Source organism: Arachis duranensis, chromosome 10 (genome assembly GCF_000817695.3).
Source record: "Arachis duranensis cultivar V14167 chromosome 10, aradu.V14167.gnm2.J7QH, whole genome shotgun sequence".
Lineage (NCBI taxonomy): Eukaryota > Viridiplantae > Streptophyta > Magnoliopsida > Fabales > Fabaceae > Arachis > Arachis duranensis.
The window spans coordinates 98,633,177-98,649,493 of NC_029781.3; the positions used below are offsets into that span (position 1 = coordinate 98,633,177).

The 16,317-nt window shown below is 31.5% G+C and overlaps 1 protein-coding gene across 2 annotated transcripts; it reads right to left on the reverse strand.

The window, feature by feature from the left end:
- Window positions 1-979: 979 nt before the first annotated feature.
- On the reverse strand, window positions 980-5,911 carry LOC107471129 (cyclin-dependent kinase C-2 C-like). Of its 2 annotated transcripts, none has more exons than XM_016090571.3 (9): window positions 5,561-5,911; window positions 4,357-4,641; window positions 3,647-3,964; window positions 3,133-3,360; window positions 2,937-3,034; window positions 2,495-2,612; window positions 2,019-2,405; window positions 1,772-1,841; window positions 980-1,293 (listed from the first exon to the last, which is right to left on the reverse strand). In XM_016090571.3, the coding sequence occupies exons 1-9, from the start codon at window positions 5,909-5,911 to the stop codon at window positions 1,286-1,288; spliced, it is 1,863 nt and encodes a 620-aa protein (XP_015946057.2). In that variant the 3' UTR covers window positions 980-1,285. The 2 variants fall into 2 exon arrangements, with proteins under 2 accessions (XP_015946057.2, XP_020988988.2); XM_021133329.2 differs by having other exon boundaries at window positions 2,019-2,414; window positions 5,561-5,661.
- Between the last annotated feature and the right edge of the window lie 10,406 nt (window positions 5,912-16,317).

Consider the following 16,317-nt stretch of genomic DNA (forward strand, 5'->3'; position numbering starts at 1 on the left):
TCAAGATTTGATTCACAATTTTTTCGGTTAAATCAATTTGTCTAGCCTAATTTTGACAAAAATAACATGATTTAATCGATTATATATGTTAAATTTTAATTACTGAAAAATATTTTTAAAAAAAGACGTTTTAGGCGTCTTTATTTGAGTGACTCCCTTATTTAATAGTTTGTCATTACTAGTCAATGAATTACTCCGTACACAAAACAGATTTAAACTAGTAGCGCTATGAAAATTTTATCCCTTAGTCGAAATATGCTAGGAGGTCAATATTTTTATTAGAAAAGAAATATAAAATTAGTATTACTTTAATAGTTTAATTTTGATGCACTAACAATATAAAATATTTTACACAGTCGTACAATTACAATTATTCTCTTAGATTCACGCGGTCAAAATTAAATTCTTACTTTAAATGCAAAACGAATGGAATAAAAATATTAATCATTTAATATTTGTAGTTTTTTAATTAACATCTTTAAGATGTTATTAGCTAATTGGTCATGCTAAATTCTAGCGTTGTATCCCGTTACTAATAATTTTCTAATTCGAATGGAAGTTGCCGAAATTGTCATAAAAAATTCCGTAGCAAATTTCGCAAATTATAAGATACAAGATTCCACATTGAAAACTTTTTTCCAAATAATATATTAGACAAATTTTGACAATTTGGGTATGAAAATCAAAGGCATTAGTGTCATGTGTATTTCAGGTTTTTCCCCCTTGGTTTTCGATTTGAGAAATAAATTTCGTTTTACATTATTTGAAAAACAATTAACTTTAGAAGATTACTTTTTTTTTTCACTAACCTATTTATCTAAAGATATTGTAAACATAGAGGGCACTTTTTCCAAAAGGAAAAAAAACAATGACACTCAAATAAATACATCTTTGAAGTCATGATAAAAAAATAAAAAATAAAAAATAAAAAATAAAAGAAAGAAAGAAAGAAAAAAATAGAGGACTTTTACTTGGAAGGTGCAACTCCACCAGAAAAATAACCATTCTTTAATCATACCATCTTTCATGTTGGCACCTTACATGTGTGTGTGTGTATATATATGGATATAATTTTCTATATTTCCATGTTGAGATGCTTATGATAGAAGGAGTTAAAGTGAAGACTCCTGACATTAAAGGAGGAGTAGAAGAAGAGGGTCTCATGCCAGCAGTAGTTAGAATGGTTCAGATGCCATTGACAATGTTCCAGCATTGGCTAGATTGCTTAGTCAAGCATCCTTGTATATTTAGAGAAGATTAACTCCCACTCCTACAAGTCCTTGCTTCATATCTCTGTTAATCACAAATTCATTTAGGAATACTCATCTTAAGTTACCTTGTTAAGTTCTTGTAAAACAACAATAGTGTTCTTCTTTTAGAGAAGCGTAAATAGCAGTTTTGGCAACCGAAAGGTTCTGATTTTGACAAAATAAACTCCCAAATAGCAATTCTATTTAACAAAATGACTTAAACGTCCGGAGTAATAGGTTAACGATTAGCTCATTTTGTCAAACAGAACTGATATTCAGGGGTTCATTTTATCAAAAACGAAGGTTACGGTCTGTTTTGTCAAAATCAGAATTGCCAAAACGGCTATTTATTCTTTAGAGAAAATATACTAATCACAAATTCATTTATGAATACTCATCTTAAGTTCCCTTGTTAAGTTCTTGTGAAACAACAATAATGTTGTTCATTTAGATGAAAGATCTTGTTTACTTAACTTTTGTATATGTAACATTACTCATACTGGAAAGAAGAAATCATTTACCTCTTCCAAACCTTGATTTTCGAACTTCGCGCCGCATGTCACTCACTTGCGAACCATGATCTGTATTTCCCTGTGAAATTAAAACAATATTACATATGAGCAACAAAAGGAAATAGTAGTTTTCAGCTATTGTTTGAAAGAAGTGCAAATCATTTTATGGCATGATTTAGAGCTTGTTCCTTGTTTTATGCATGCATGTGTCCCTCCGGACATTCTAACATAACCAACTTTAAAATAATGATATTACCTGATGATTCAATAGTTCGGAAGGATCAAAATCCATGGTTACGCGAGTCTCTTCATGGTAACCTTGCTTGTCATTATATCTCTTGTCCAAAGCAGTCATCCTTTGTCTGTTTAAATCATAAGTTCCTTTAGCAAAGTTTGGATCCAATGCACTAATTTTGCTTCTTGAGCCATCTGATAGTGTAGATGAAGCATCTTGCTTTCTCCTTTTCACCCAGTCATAGCCGCCTTGTGCCGGTACAGTAAAGCCATTACCATCTGCAATATTCACCATCTGCGAAAGGTCCGAGACTGCATCCATTTCGGGTTGTAGATAGTCTTTGTGTGCTCCTATTCCCTTTTGAACATGTGATCTACCGTCGCTTCTACGAACATTATGAGGACCATTCTGCATGTGCTTTGAAAAGAAGAAAAGATAAGCATATAAAAGCAACAATTTTCACATGATGTAGCAGCAGTGGACTAGTAAGAAACTACCTCTTTGGAAACTGATTGAGTATGATCAATTGGTTCTCGCAAATATTTCTTGACTCGTCTTGGTTGCCTTCTCGATGTTGCAGCATCTCGCATTTGCATTTTATCATCGGTCCTTTTCCTGATAATACATTTCCATACTTTAGTTGAAAAGGATTGTAAAAGCCATAAGAAAGTAAATCCTCTATTTTAAATTATTTGCTTGGTTTAAGAAGATTTTGAATGTAAATGAGAAGATTAGCTAGTCTAGGAAAATATGATGAAAAATTATATGCAACTGTCTTCGTATGAAGTTGATAGTTAAGAACAGTTAGATGATTTGACATATTTGACTACACTGTCATCTAACGATTCTCAATTATCAATTTCACATGAAGGAAAATCCCGTGGAAGAACTTTGTGTGTGGCAATTTTATGTCACTAAAAAGGAAGACAGGTAGTTTACCTCGACATATCTTCCCGACTTTTAGCATCCAGTTCTTTGCTAGGCGAATACTTTGGCAAGTTTGATGGATTGCAAGCATAAGGTTTGGTGTTGAAATACTATAAAAAGGTATTCCAAGAAATGAAAAGAAAATATATATGTCAGAAATCAAACTCAATCATATTGAACTTGCTAGCATTAACTTGGTGAAGTTTACCTCAGACATCAGGGCAGAGGAGGCGGTTCCACGATTGGCGGGGTCAATGGATAATAAAGTCTCAAGTAGATCAACAGCAGTTTCTGGAAACTCGGCACACCTCTCACGCAAAGAGCTTTCGTAGGTAGTTTGAGGCTTAAATACTGTTGCATGAGGAAGCTTATACTTTTTCCAGAAATCGTCCGGCGGAGATCCACACAGCTTAAAAATTTTGTGTAGTTGTTCAACCTGTATGCTCAAAGATAAAATAACTCATATCAAAGTGTTTCCCACAAAACAAGAGTCAGTGTAAGGAATGTACTAATGCATTGCTTATGTTATTGTTTTGCTATACATAGTAATCAACAATGTTTTTATGTCCCTTCCTTCTATGCGAAAAGTTTCAAACTAAATCACACATAAAATAGTAGGAAGTAGAGAAATCTTTTTTTCCAAAAAGTTCACCAACTTTTTAAAATGTCTTTTGATGCTTACTACTAAAGAATCAAATACATCAATTAAGCAGATTGATTACCTCAGTTCTTCCCTTAAGGATTGGTTTTCCTAGAAAAAGTTCGGCAAATACACAACCAACACTCCACAAATCAACCGATACTCCATAATTGGTTGATCCCATCAAGAGCTCAGGAGGGCGATACCATAGAGTTACTACACGACTGGTTAACTGATGCTTGTTATTTGGACTAATTGTATTTGCTAATCCAAAATCTCCTATCTTGAGAATACCTTCATTGTTCAATAAGATATTTGATACTTTAATGTCACGATGCATGATACCACGGATATGACAGTGCTCAATTCCACTTAATAGCTGTCGCAGGTAACACTTTATCTGTGGGAGAAACAAGGAAAAAATGAAATGTCCAACATCTAACAAGGACCTAAATAACTTTCAAATACTCGAGGAATTCAAGGAGAAAAAGAAACAAATAAATGAAGTAAAGTGTTGTAGCATAAAATGAAGACCAAGATATGATTTGGAGTTAGCATAGAACCTTAAAGGCTTGTTGGTGAGTTGGGATTTTGGAGGAGAAGGGAGGGAAAGGAAGGTTTTGTAGCGTAAACATTTAAAATTTAACACTACGAGCATTTCCTTTCCCTCCGAAATTCCAACTCACAAACAATACCTGGAACAAGTCCTGTTCAAGTATTGATATTTTGTGAAACACATGTGGAAATTGGCTTGAAGATTCAAATTTATCATAAATGAGATGAAAAACCAACCTGAGAGTCAGTGAAGAGAATATCAGGACGCGATACTAAGCCAGCAAGATCATGCTCCATGTATTCAAAAACAAGGTATATGCTACTAGATTGCTTAGAAGTGATTATGCCCTCCAATTTCATGATGTTTGGGTGGTCTAGCCTGCGAAGGATCGATATTTCTCTTGCCATGAATCTAATGCTCTCAGGTTGTAAATTGTCAAAGCGCACCTTCTTCAGAGCAAACATCCTTCCTGTTTCAACTTCACGTGCTCTGAACACGCTGCTATAAGTACCTTGTCCAATCTATACAAAAAACCAAAAGGGAAGAAGTACACTAACATAAGAAAACACCAAATTAGAAAACTAATAGTGCCATGTTTTGAAAACCAAAGCTAGTTTGGCACTAAGAATACGTATGCTCCTAATTCGGTTGTACCAGTGTCAGTGCCATTAAGGAAAGTTTCCTTAGTAGCTCTATAAAATTATACAATTTATCAGTACATGCAGTTAAATAAGAACAATAGCATAAAGTAAAATTTTATAGCCTTCAAAACTAAATTTTTTAAACTTCATAATCATCTCCCTACCATTAAATCAAGTTAGTTAGTATTCAGATTTGATATTCCTTAGTTTTATTCCACCAAAGCAACTAAAAATTGTGCTAATTTCCCAACAACACGATGTAGCTTTGCAACTACTGAATATATGTTATTTATAAAAATATAATTATCTTTCAAGTTAAACTATATATTATGCATACTTATACCAATTTCAAAGCCGCATTTGTTCAAGGAGAATAATAAAAGAGAGGTCTTTCTGAAAGATCTCATAACATGAGAGTGAATGGATAACTTTGACCATGTTATGCAACAACAATACCTAATACTACCATACTTACCAGTTAGCGAAACTAGTTAGCTAGATTACAATTTCATGCAAACCTCACATATTTAAACCCTGCAATCATTATTTTAAAAATTTTTGTCTAACTAACAATTTCATATCTAAATTATCAATATCTGTGATTAGTGAATGTTAACATTTTCTCATTGGAAACTTTTCAAACAAGCTATTAGAAAATCACTACAAATTTTGTCCTAGTCAACCATATTAAAAAGGCGGAAAGTTTTTTAACTTAGTTTATATCATTCATAAGCCTGAAAGCAATATATTACCTACATAAACAGTTTCCAAAAACCCCAAAATATAATTGAAAAAGTACCTTATCTAACTTCTGAAAAGAATCAGCTCTAAGAGGGAGCCATCCATGAACAGCTTCACCAGCAGTAACTGTGAGCCAACTTGGCCAACCAGCAGCATTGTGTTCAGCATCAACATGCCTCTTGGAGAATCCAAGCCTGATGCTAAAGGAGCCATTGCTCTTCTTGGAGGCGTTCTTCTTCAATTTCTTCTTCTCATCTGCTAATGACGATCCTGCCACATGAGAATGGCCCCTTGATCCTGCAACTGAAACTGCTGGTGGAGGAAGAGGTTCCAAAATCACATGATCAACAGGTGATAAATAAGGTGATGAGTCCCCAGACACAGCATTCTTGGAATTGATGCAACCCATGTATCAAAATCTGTCCTTTTCAAGATTTTTCTTCGTCTTCTTATTATTATTATGATTAATTACTAAATTATTGTTATTATTTTTTCAACCTCTAATTGGATGGCGGGTGAAGAATGCAGGGGACAGAGGTTTCTCCCCCCTAACATCAACACCCCCCAATGAGGTTTCTGCTAATTGGAATTCGAATCAGAAGAGGTGAAATGGGATTAACCCAGAAACAAAATCATTTCTTTTTTATTTTTTTGTTGGGTAGTGTGGTGAAACAAAAAAGAAAAAAAAAGTAACTTTCGTTCTGGAAACAACCCCTTTAATGTTTCTCTCTCTTCTTCCTCTCCTCCCTTTGTTTCTGTGTTTTGTTTTCTCTCTCTTGCTGTCTGTATTTGCCATTTTTGTTCCATCTCTAATTGTTTGTGTCATGTTTGCAAGATCCTCGGAGGAATGGAGGGTTGATGGTTTTTCAAGCGCGAAAGTTAAGGAAGAGAAACTCGGCGGTCCAAATTGGTTCATGGTGTTGAAAATACGGAGTGTGAAGTTTGTAATCATCAGAAGAGAGAGAGAGAGAGGTGAAACCAATTAGCCATGCAAATTGCAATGGTGGCGCGCCTTTTTTTTTATTTCTAATAAAAAAATTAATTTTGATACGTTGTAAATTTATACGAGCATTTAATTATATAATATCATACTGCAATAACAGTTGCAATTACATGTAAAATATTTTATATTAAAATTAAATTTTGAAAAAATATTAAATAATTAATATTTAATTTAAAAATATAAAGTGATAAATTTTAAATTTCTCATATTAAGTGAATATATGAATAAGGACATATAATACTTTTATTTTCAGCAATATCATGACTTAAAATTTTGAAAATTTTGGGAGATCATGGCCCTATATACCCCTTATTAGTTCTGCCACTTATTAAAACTAAAAGTAAAATATGTTATTTTATCAAAAATTTTAGAATTACTCTTAACATCCTGTTTTAATCCTACGCCTAAAATTTTAAAATTATCAATTTTATATATTTCTATACTATGATTTGAGAGACACACGAAAAGTCAATAATATGTATGTTAAAAGATATTAAGATATAATAATAATAATAACAACAACAATAATAATAATAATAATCTATGATAACATATAATGGCAAAACATGAGTTTTAGTATCTAAATTTACTTTTCAATATTATTTAAAAAAAATAATTATAATTATCATTTTTAAAACATTGAGATTTGGCTTTCTCTCTTTGTACATCCTACTCCAAATAAAATTTTTTTACCAATTTTATTTTGTAATTTGTCATAATAATTCATCTTTTCCTACCCTTATTTTTATATATATCTGTAATAATATATAATCTATAATCTATAACAATATATAAAGTAGATATAAAAAATTTGATATCCAATTTTAATTTTTTTATTTTAATACTGTCAACAAAAAGTAATTAATATAATTATCATTAAAAAAAAGTCAACAAAGTAATTATCAGCTAGCTTTTCTTCATTCATATTGCGATTAGCATAATTTCCATCCAAATCATCTTCTTCTTCCTTTTTTTAGGTCTTTATTTATTTTTATTAATTTTTTTATCTCTCTGTATTTTTTTATTTATTAAATCAATTATATATCAAAATATCTTTTTTTCTAAAAAATTACAAGAAGAGAAATGACTCATAATTAAACATGTCAAAAATTTTATTACAAGTTATCATCAAAAACTCTATTTTTATGTTAATTATAAAAGAGTGGTTATAACCTTTTAACAATTTGTATATAATATAATTTATACGGTTTAAGTAGGTATCTTTTAAAAATGGTACAACATTCAGTCTTTTATTATAATCATTTCAAAAAAGTAAAACAAACACACCTAAAAATTATGAATAGATTTAGTATCTTTTTAAAATTAAATACACATTTAAAATACAAACTAAATAAAACTAAAATTTAAAATTTAAAATTTAAATTTCTATTTCAGATTTAATATATTTAATTATTAATATATTATAATTTAAATACACATCTAAAAATCAAATTATTTAAAATTTTGATTTTAAAATTCTAAATAAATCTTAAACCATCTAATTATATTTATTTGATAGATTTTTGGATGTGTTCTAAAAATATTTTGAGTACGCCTGTATTATTTTGTATGTGTAATAAACATACTAAATAAACTAATTTTAAACATAACTAAAATACTAAACAATAACATAATTAAAAAAATTAAATAAATAAATACTAATGCTCAAATAAATAATAAAAAATTCCAACTAATACTACAATAATACATGTTAGATATATTTTTATTGATAAGATATAAAAAATTTAAATTAATTATTGATTTTAATAATTTAAAAAATGACAATGTTTAAATAAGTAACGAATAAATCTAACTAATAGTAAAATAATAAATATTAGATGCATTTTATTAAACCAAATATCAAAAGATTAATTGTATTTTTAGTGTTTATATTTAAATGATAGAATTTATAATTTTGAATGTGTTTCAAAAATAATTTATATATAACATTATATTTTTTAAATGTGTTATAATTAAAAAAAATTATAAACATATCATCTATGTATTCTTATTTAAATTTTTAAATTTTGAATGTGTTTTAAAAAAAATTTATATATAACATCATATTTTTAGATGTGTTATAATTAAAAAATAATATCTATTTGTATTATAGACATAGCTTGTAATTAATCCTTAATGTTGTGCTCTACGAACTTAAATTGTGGACATATATTCTATGTATTAGATGTACCAAAAAAATATTTGATGTTTTAGGAGAATTAGTGTGTTGAAGTATTGATAGAATATTGGTTATTGAACATTCTATTTTTAAAATGTAACCACAAAAAATAGTTTTAATAATATCAAGCCATAAGATTTTAAAGATTTAAAGTGTGCTAATTACTCCTTTTGTTTCTAAACTATATACACGTACAATCACATATGGGAATAATAATAATAATAATAATAATAATAATAATAATAATAATAATAATAAAGCGACTTTTAAGGAGACAATGTATAATTTAATAAATCTTTGACCGAAAGAAAATTATTTTATTATTTATCAAATTTAAAAAGAATAAAAATAAAAAAAATTAGTCTTAGTTTATATAATTTAATACTCATTGTATATTCTGTAGTATAATATTATACTTGAATTTATAATTCGATCTCAACTCTTAACGAACATAAATAGAAAATTTATTATATAAATATATGTATTTTTTAAAAAATAATATTATAAAATAATAAATTAATTTTTTTTATTTATATGATAAAAATGACATTGTGATCAGAGTATATTCTTCTCGTTCCGAAACTTGACCATGTGTCTGTCAATGGATAGCCGTGACTCCAACCCTCCAAACACGAATAAAGAGGTGCACTATGATACCTGTGGCTGTAATAACTCTAATTATCACACCTACCAGTTCATGATATGCTGCACTTGTTGAGTTTTGAAAAAGAGGAAGATTATTTTGATTTTTGAGAAAGTGGCGGATGACACCGTAGCTCACCATGGTGATGGATATTAGGATTTTTTTAAAAATAAAATTAAAAAATAATGGCTTTTTTATATCTCATTTTTTAAATACGATTTTTTTAATTCAGAATAAATTTGTCGTACTCTAACAAACTTTATTTCAAATTTAAAAAAAATGACTAACTCAAATTCTTAAACTTTAAAATAAACCATAACAATTAATATTATTATCTCTAAAGTATATAAGAATATACAAAAATATATAAAAATAAGTCATATTTTTATTAAAAAATAATAATTTTTTTTTAATCTATAACGTGGTGCTGATCCTGATGATGAGCATAGATTATTTTAGGTTGACTTTTTAAATAAGCACCATTCCAAGATAAATAAAAACAATAGAATTATTTTTTATTTTTTTAATAAGCACCACAAGTGGAATAATTATTGAATAAAGCCCTATATTTTTTAAATAATTCTATCAATACTTAAATAATAAAGAATTCTTATTAATAAATAATTCAATAATTCTATAATTATTCAATAGTTTTAAAATAATAATTCTATCAATAGTTTTTATTTTTTTTTGGTGACTAAACAAAAAGAAACAAAGAAAAAAAGAAATTATCCTAAATCAACAAGCATAAGATGCTGAAACTCATCACAAGGTTTCGACCAAATAACATGAGTTGGATTGGTCTTGACCGCATATCTCGCCAGCCAATCTGCCACAGCGTTAGCATCACGGGTAATCCATTCAAAATCCACAACCCAAGGTCTTGATAGAAGCTCCTGTATCTTCTGAAGAATATCAACCACATCACAATTTAGCCCATTTGTCGGATTTTTTAAAATGTGCAAAATGTCAAGAGAATCTGTTTCGCACACAATATCTCTCAAGCTATAATCCCAAGCTAAAATCAAACCCCTCCAAACAGCAAAAAGCTCACATCTGACGATAGGCCCTGGAGGATAGCTACTAGAACAACCCGAAATCCAACGCCCATTAGAATCTCTAATAACACAACCAATTCATGTTAGGTTCCAATCAGAAAACAGACTCGCATCACAATTAACTTTAAAAGTGTCACCTGTTGGAGGTTTCCACCTCCTTCGATCCTTGAAAGTTATACTCTTGGTACTGGCAGACTTTCTTAAATCATTAGCAGTAATCCGAGTCATAGCAACAACCTTATAGTTTGACCACTGATCTCCATTATTGAAAATATCATTGCAACGATGCCTCCACACCCACCAAAGACCCGCCCCTACAATTGCCTCATTGCCCGGCATGACCTTCCGAATCCAAAATTCTCAAATGAATCAATAAGCAAAGGATCCAACATTTGCCAAATGCATCTTGATTTCTCACAATCCCTAAGACAATGCTCCATTGTTTCCAGATCTACATTGCATCTCGAACATCTGTCCGAATCAGTTAAATGACGCTTGAACCGGAAGGCATTTGTCGGAAGCGCATTTTGTAGACCCAACCACATCATCATCTTTATCTTCTCTGGCAAATTAAGGCGCCAAATCTATCCACAGTTGCTATTTTCGATTGAATTCACTTTCTTTGTCAGGAGCCAACGATAACCTTCTCGAGAGCTATAGGCTTTTAGTGATGCGGGCTACCAAATCCATCCGGGCTCCGATTCTGACATTAAAGGAGGCCCAAGACTGTAGAGAAACTGTTTGACCTCATGAGAAATTGGCGTTACAAGCTTATCCCCCTCCCAAGTACCATTGCTCCACAAATCAGCAAGAGAAAATTTGTTTCAGATATGTGAACATAAGACGTAAGCTCACAAAGTTTGCCAAGAGGACTCCACTCATCATACCAAATCGATTGTTGCATATTTCCCACATTCCATCGAAATCCTTCTTTTAAGATATCATAAGCCTTTAGAATATTCCTCCAAGTAGTTGAGGCATTGTGACAATGACTGTTGCCCAAGTCCTTGGAGTTCTGGAGGTATTTGTGAGTTAGAACCTGCACCCACAACTTGTTCTTATTATTCAGACAATCCCAAACCAACTTGCCAAGTAGAGCCATGTTCGCACAGAGAGTATCTCTAACACCCAATCCACCTGCCTTCTTAGAAGTTATAGCAATGTCCCACTTGACCAACGGCAACCCTCTCCCATTCGCTTGACCTTTCCATAAGAACTGACGCATCAAAGAATCAATCTTGTCGCACGCATACTTCGGAAGAAGGGAAACTTGCATATTGTAAATCGGAATAGAAGCCATCACCGCATTCACAAGACAAAGTCTGCCTGCCTTGTTAAGCAAGCACCCCTTCCAACTAGCAAGTTTTCTCTGTATCTTGTCAATGACCTCCTGCGCCATCTTCCTAGAAGCCCTATCATGACCAATATTAACTCCCAAATATCTTCCCAGATCTTGACAAAATCGGATACTAGAGATCCTTGAAAGCACCTCTTTTCTTCTCGCTGAAACATTCTTAGAACATTGAGCCTTAGATTTATGGATATTCACCTTTAGTCCCGACGCTTGAGTAAACATATCCAGTGTCTTCATAACCTCTATCACCTGAGTTTTTGTTGCTTTACAGAATAGTAAGAGATCATCAGCAAACATCAAGTGAGAGATTTTTGGGCCATGTCTAGAAACAGATATGGGGATCCAGGATCCTTGAGAGACTTTATGCGATATAAGACAAGAAAGATTCTCCATACAGAGCACAAAAAGGTAAGGGGACATGGGATCCCCCTGTCTCAGCCCCTCATGGGTTTAAAGCTTTGAAGCCTATTACCATTCCACAGAATAGACAAAGAGGACAAAGTCACACAAGCCATGATAAGATTAATAGTAGCCACATGAAAACCAAATTTGATCAAGGAAGTTTCAAGGAATCTCCAGTCTACTCTGTCATAGGCTTTTTCAAGATCAATCTTAAATGCCATAGAACTCTTCTTCGACTTGGTTTTCCTCATGAAATGCATTATTTCTTGCGCAATTATTATATTCTCCGTTGTTCCTCTCCCTGGAATAAAACCACCCTGAAGCGGTCCAATGATCTCAGAAAGGAAAGGACGAAACCTATTAACAAGGACTTTTGTAATAATTTTGTAAATCACATTACATAAACTAATAGGACGAAAATCTTTCAGGTAAGACGGAGCTTCAACTTTGGGGATCAGAACAATGAATGTGTCAAACACAGCCGCACTGATGTTCTCACCTGTAAAGGCTTTCTTCACTAAGCCTTACACATCACTGCTAAGAGATTCCCAAAATTCTTTATAAAAGAGAGCTTGAAATCCATCTGGACCCGGAGCCTTGAAAGAATTCATGCCGAACACAGCTCTTTTCACCTCTTCCAGAGCTACTGGTTCAACAAGCTTTTAGCAGGCCTCTCTACTAAGAGAAGGACAAGGGAATTCCCCCATGGCATCCAAATTAACTGCCTCCCTTGTAGAGAAAAGTTTTTGAAAGAAAGAATTTGTTTCCGATTCCAAAACCGTCGCCCTCAGAAGACCAAGTGCCATCTTCAAGAAACAATTCATGAATCTTGTTCCTTTTTCGCCTGATTATTGTTTGAAGATGAAAAAATTTAGTATTTCGGTCTCCACATCTAATCCACTTTTCTCTAGATTTTCGGTACCACATTAGCTCTTCTTGGAGGAGGATAGAGTTCAGCTCCTCATGCAAACCTTGCTCTTTAATCCGCTGCTCCGGGTCTTTCCATCTTTCCAGAGACACTTGAATATCATTTAGTTGTCTTTCAAGCTCCCGCTTTTTAACAAACACATTTTCAAAAATCTCTTTATTGAAATTAAGCGCATCCTTTTGGACTTCAAGCAAACTCTTAATAACATCTGGGGCTCCTTTACTCCAAGCTGTATGAACAACATCCCGAAAGAGGGGGTGGGTTAATCAAACAGCCTGGAATCGAAAAGGACGGTTACCTTTCTTAGCAGTCCCCTCCTTCTTGCATCTAATGAGAAAGGGGCAATGATCAGAATGAAGACGCGCTAACACCTCATTATATGCCTCCGGGAATAAAAGGCGCCACTCTTGATTGATCACCGCTCTATCCAATTTTTTTTGCTACCTGCAGCGCACCTTTTACCTTTCGAAACCAAGTAAAATTTCTCCCAATAACCCCCATATCAAACAAATTACATTCAGCCAAGGTTTCAGCAAACTTCTCTGATCTTGCATTATAAAAGAAACCTCCTCTCACCTCGTTCTGCATCAGTAGTTTTTATTAATAATTATTCAATAATTTTTAAATAATAATTCTATCAATAGTTTTTATTAATAATTATTCAAAATAATTCTATTGAATAATTATCAATAGTTTAATTAATAGAATAATTATTTTGAATAATCAATAAAATAATTAATAAAATAAATAATAGGATAATTAAAAATAATTATTAAAATAATTATTTAGAATAATAAAATAATTATTTTAATAAAATTATTATTCAATAGGATAAAATAATTATTTTATTAATTTAAAATAAAAATAATAATAATTAGGTTGATAATAATTGAACTAACAACGTATGCTTAACTAATATCATTGTTACTTGTATGTTACTATTTACTAAGAACGTTAAGGTAGTGTTTATTTTTAAAGTCTGAAATTAAAATTTGGTATTATATTTAGTAGTTAAAAATTGTAATTAAAATTTTAGTCTTGAAATATAAATTTTTAATTTTTTTAATATTTTAAAAAAATACAGTAGACTAAAATTTTTAAAGATAAAAACTGAAATTTTAATAATATTTTCTTATAATAATTCAAAATATTTTAATTATATTTATCTTAAACCAAATAAAATATTAAGACATAATTTAATTATGTATATTTTTTATCAAACATAATACATAAATTTAATTTAGTGTCAATTTTTTTATCTTTATTTTGCAGTGTCTATCTCCTTTTGAAATGAAATCTAAAAATTCTCATATTTAAGAGGAATAACATTGAGTCTATTTTTTAAAAAATTTAAGATTAAAAAATAGAAAAAAACTCTACATCCATGTAAAAATTACATGGATGATATCCATGTATCTTTCACTCCATGCCCCCACGTCCCTGTTTGTTTTATATGCGCCACTTATAACTTATCTAACGAATCTTTATTTTTTTTTCAACGTTTCTTAACGTAAAGCTTCTCATACAACGTAAACCTCTTTCGCGTTCTTCTTCACGTTCTTCTTCTTCTTCCTATTCTCCTTTTTATTCATTAACCTAATTAAATTCGTTATTCTCCTCTTTCACGTTTTTCTTCTCTGCATTATGGATCTGGATTGATTCAATGTAATTAGCTTCGTTGTTTATCTTCTTCATTTTCTTCTTCGATCTGTATTTTTCAGTTGAAACAATGAATGAATCAACTTCAAATCAGTTGAATGGCTGCGATTTGGATGATTCTTCTGAAATGCATCAATTTGATGACGTTTGGATTATTGAATTCTGAATCGAATTTAATGGAATGAAATTGCTAATTTTATTTGAAGTGAATTGAATGGACTGAGGTGATCTACATCTAAATCGAATTCAAATAAATTGATAATATGTAACTTTGAGTAATTGTGAGTGTCATTAACTGTGAGTAACTCTGAGTAAATTTGAGTAACATTTCGGTTCGGTAAGTACTAAAAAGGTGGTTCATCACTTTCATATTTTCGGTTCAGTACGTAGAAAGCAGTCTAACAAAAATTAGACCAACATGTTTTGTTTTCTTTCCTAAGCACTATATAATTGTTTCACCTTAATTAAGATTTCGGTTCACCATGCAGACCAGCTGTGTTATGGACGAAAAATTTGTCCCAAAGGTGGGAATGATTTTCAAGACCCTAGAAGAAGTTAGAAAGTTCTACAAATATTATTCCAAGCTTGATGGTTTTTCCACCAAAATAAGGAATACGACTCGGGATAGAGACAAGATTAAGAATCAACTAATTGTATGCTCTAGAGAGGGGAGGTGAAAATCAAAGATATCTCCAACTTTGAAGACAAACCCTTCAGCTGGGTTAAATTGTCCGGCCAGAATTTACGTACACATAATGAAGGATGTTGGTCTTTGGACAATTTTAAAATTGTTTTAAATCACTCACATCCTTGTTGTCCAGACCAGGCTGAGATACTCAAATAACACAGGGAGCTTAGCATGTTCGTGCGTCGCACCATTGAAATCCACGAGGAAGATGGAATCAGACCGAGCAAAACCTACCAATCATTTGTGGCAGCAGCCATGAACTAGGTTTTATAGAAAAAGACATAAGGAATTATATCACAAGGAAAGTACGGAATATTTTAGAAAAAGACGATGCCAAAGAATTTGGGAAGTACTTAGTAAGAATGAAAGAAAAGAAACAAAATTTTTTCTTTGAGCTCAACCTTGAAGGCGATCACTGCATTAAACATGCATTCTAGGCTGATGCAAGAAACATGGCTGCATTTGATTATTTTGGAGAACGTGGTTTCATTTGACACCACCTATAACACAAACAGGTATTCGGTTCATTCAAACAATTTTTTGATGTTCAGTGAGTGTATATATATTTCGGTTCACCAACTTGTGCTTGTTATTTATGTAGGTACAATTTGGTTTTAGATTCTTTTGTTGGCGTGAATCACCACGGCCAGTCGACACTTTTTGGATACGCACTGATGAAAATGAGGACATTCAATCATTCAAATGGCTATTTGAGTATTGGCTACGTTGCATGGGAGGGAAGGAACCAAAAGGTATTTTTATCGATAAATGCACATCGATTCAAAGGGCAATTGAGCTATGCATGCCAACAATAATTCACCGTTGGTGTATCTAGCACATCATAAAGAAGATCCCAAGTAAACTAAACGGCTACAAGGGACACCTTGATACTGAATAAGAG

Coding starts and splice junctions, on each gene's coding strand:
- LOC107471129 (XM_016090571.3), bottom strand. CDS start 5,911: ATGGGTTGCATCAATTCCAAGAATGCTGTGTCTGGGGACTCATCACCT. Junction 3,965..4,356: donor TTCTCTTCACTGACTCTCAG/GTTGGTTTTTCA, acceptor TTTCTCCCACAG/ATAAAGTGTTACCTGCGACA. Junction 1,842..2,018: donor CCGAACTATTGAATCATCAG/GTAATATCATTA, acceptor TTAATTTCACAG/GGAAATACAGATCATGGTTC.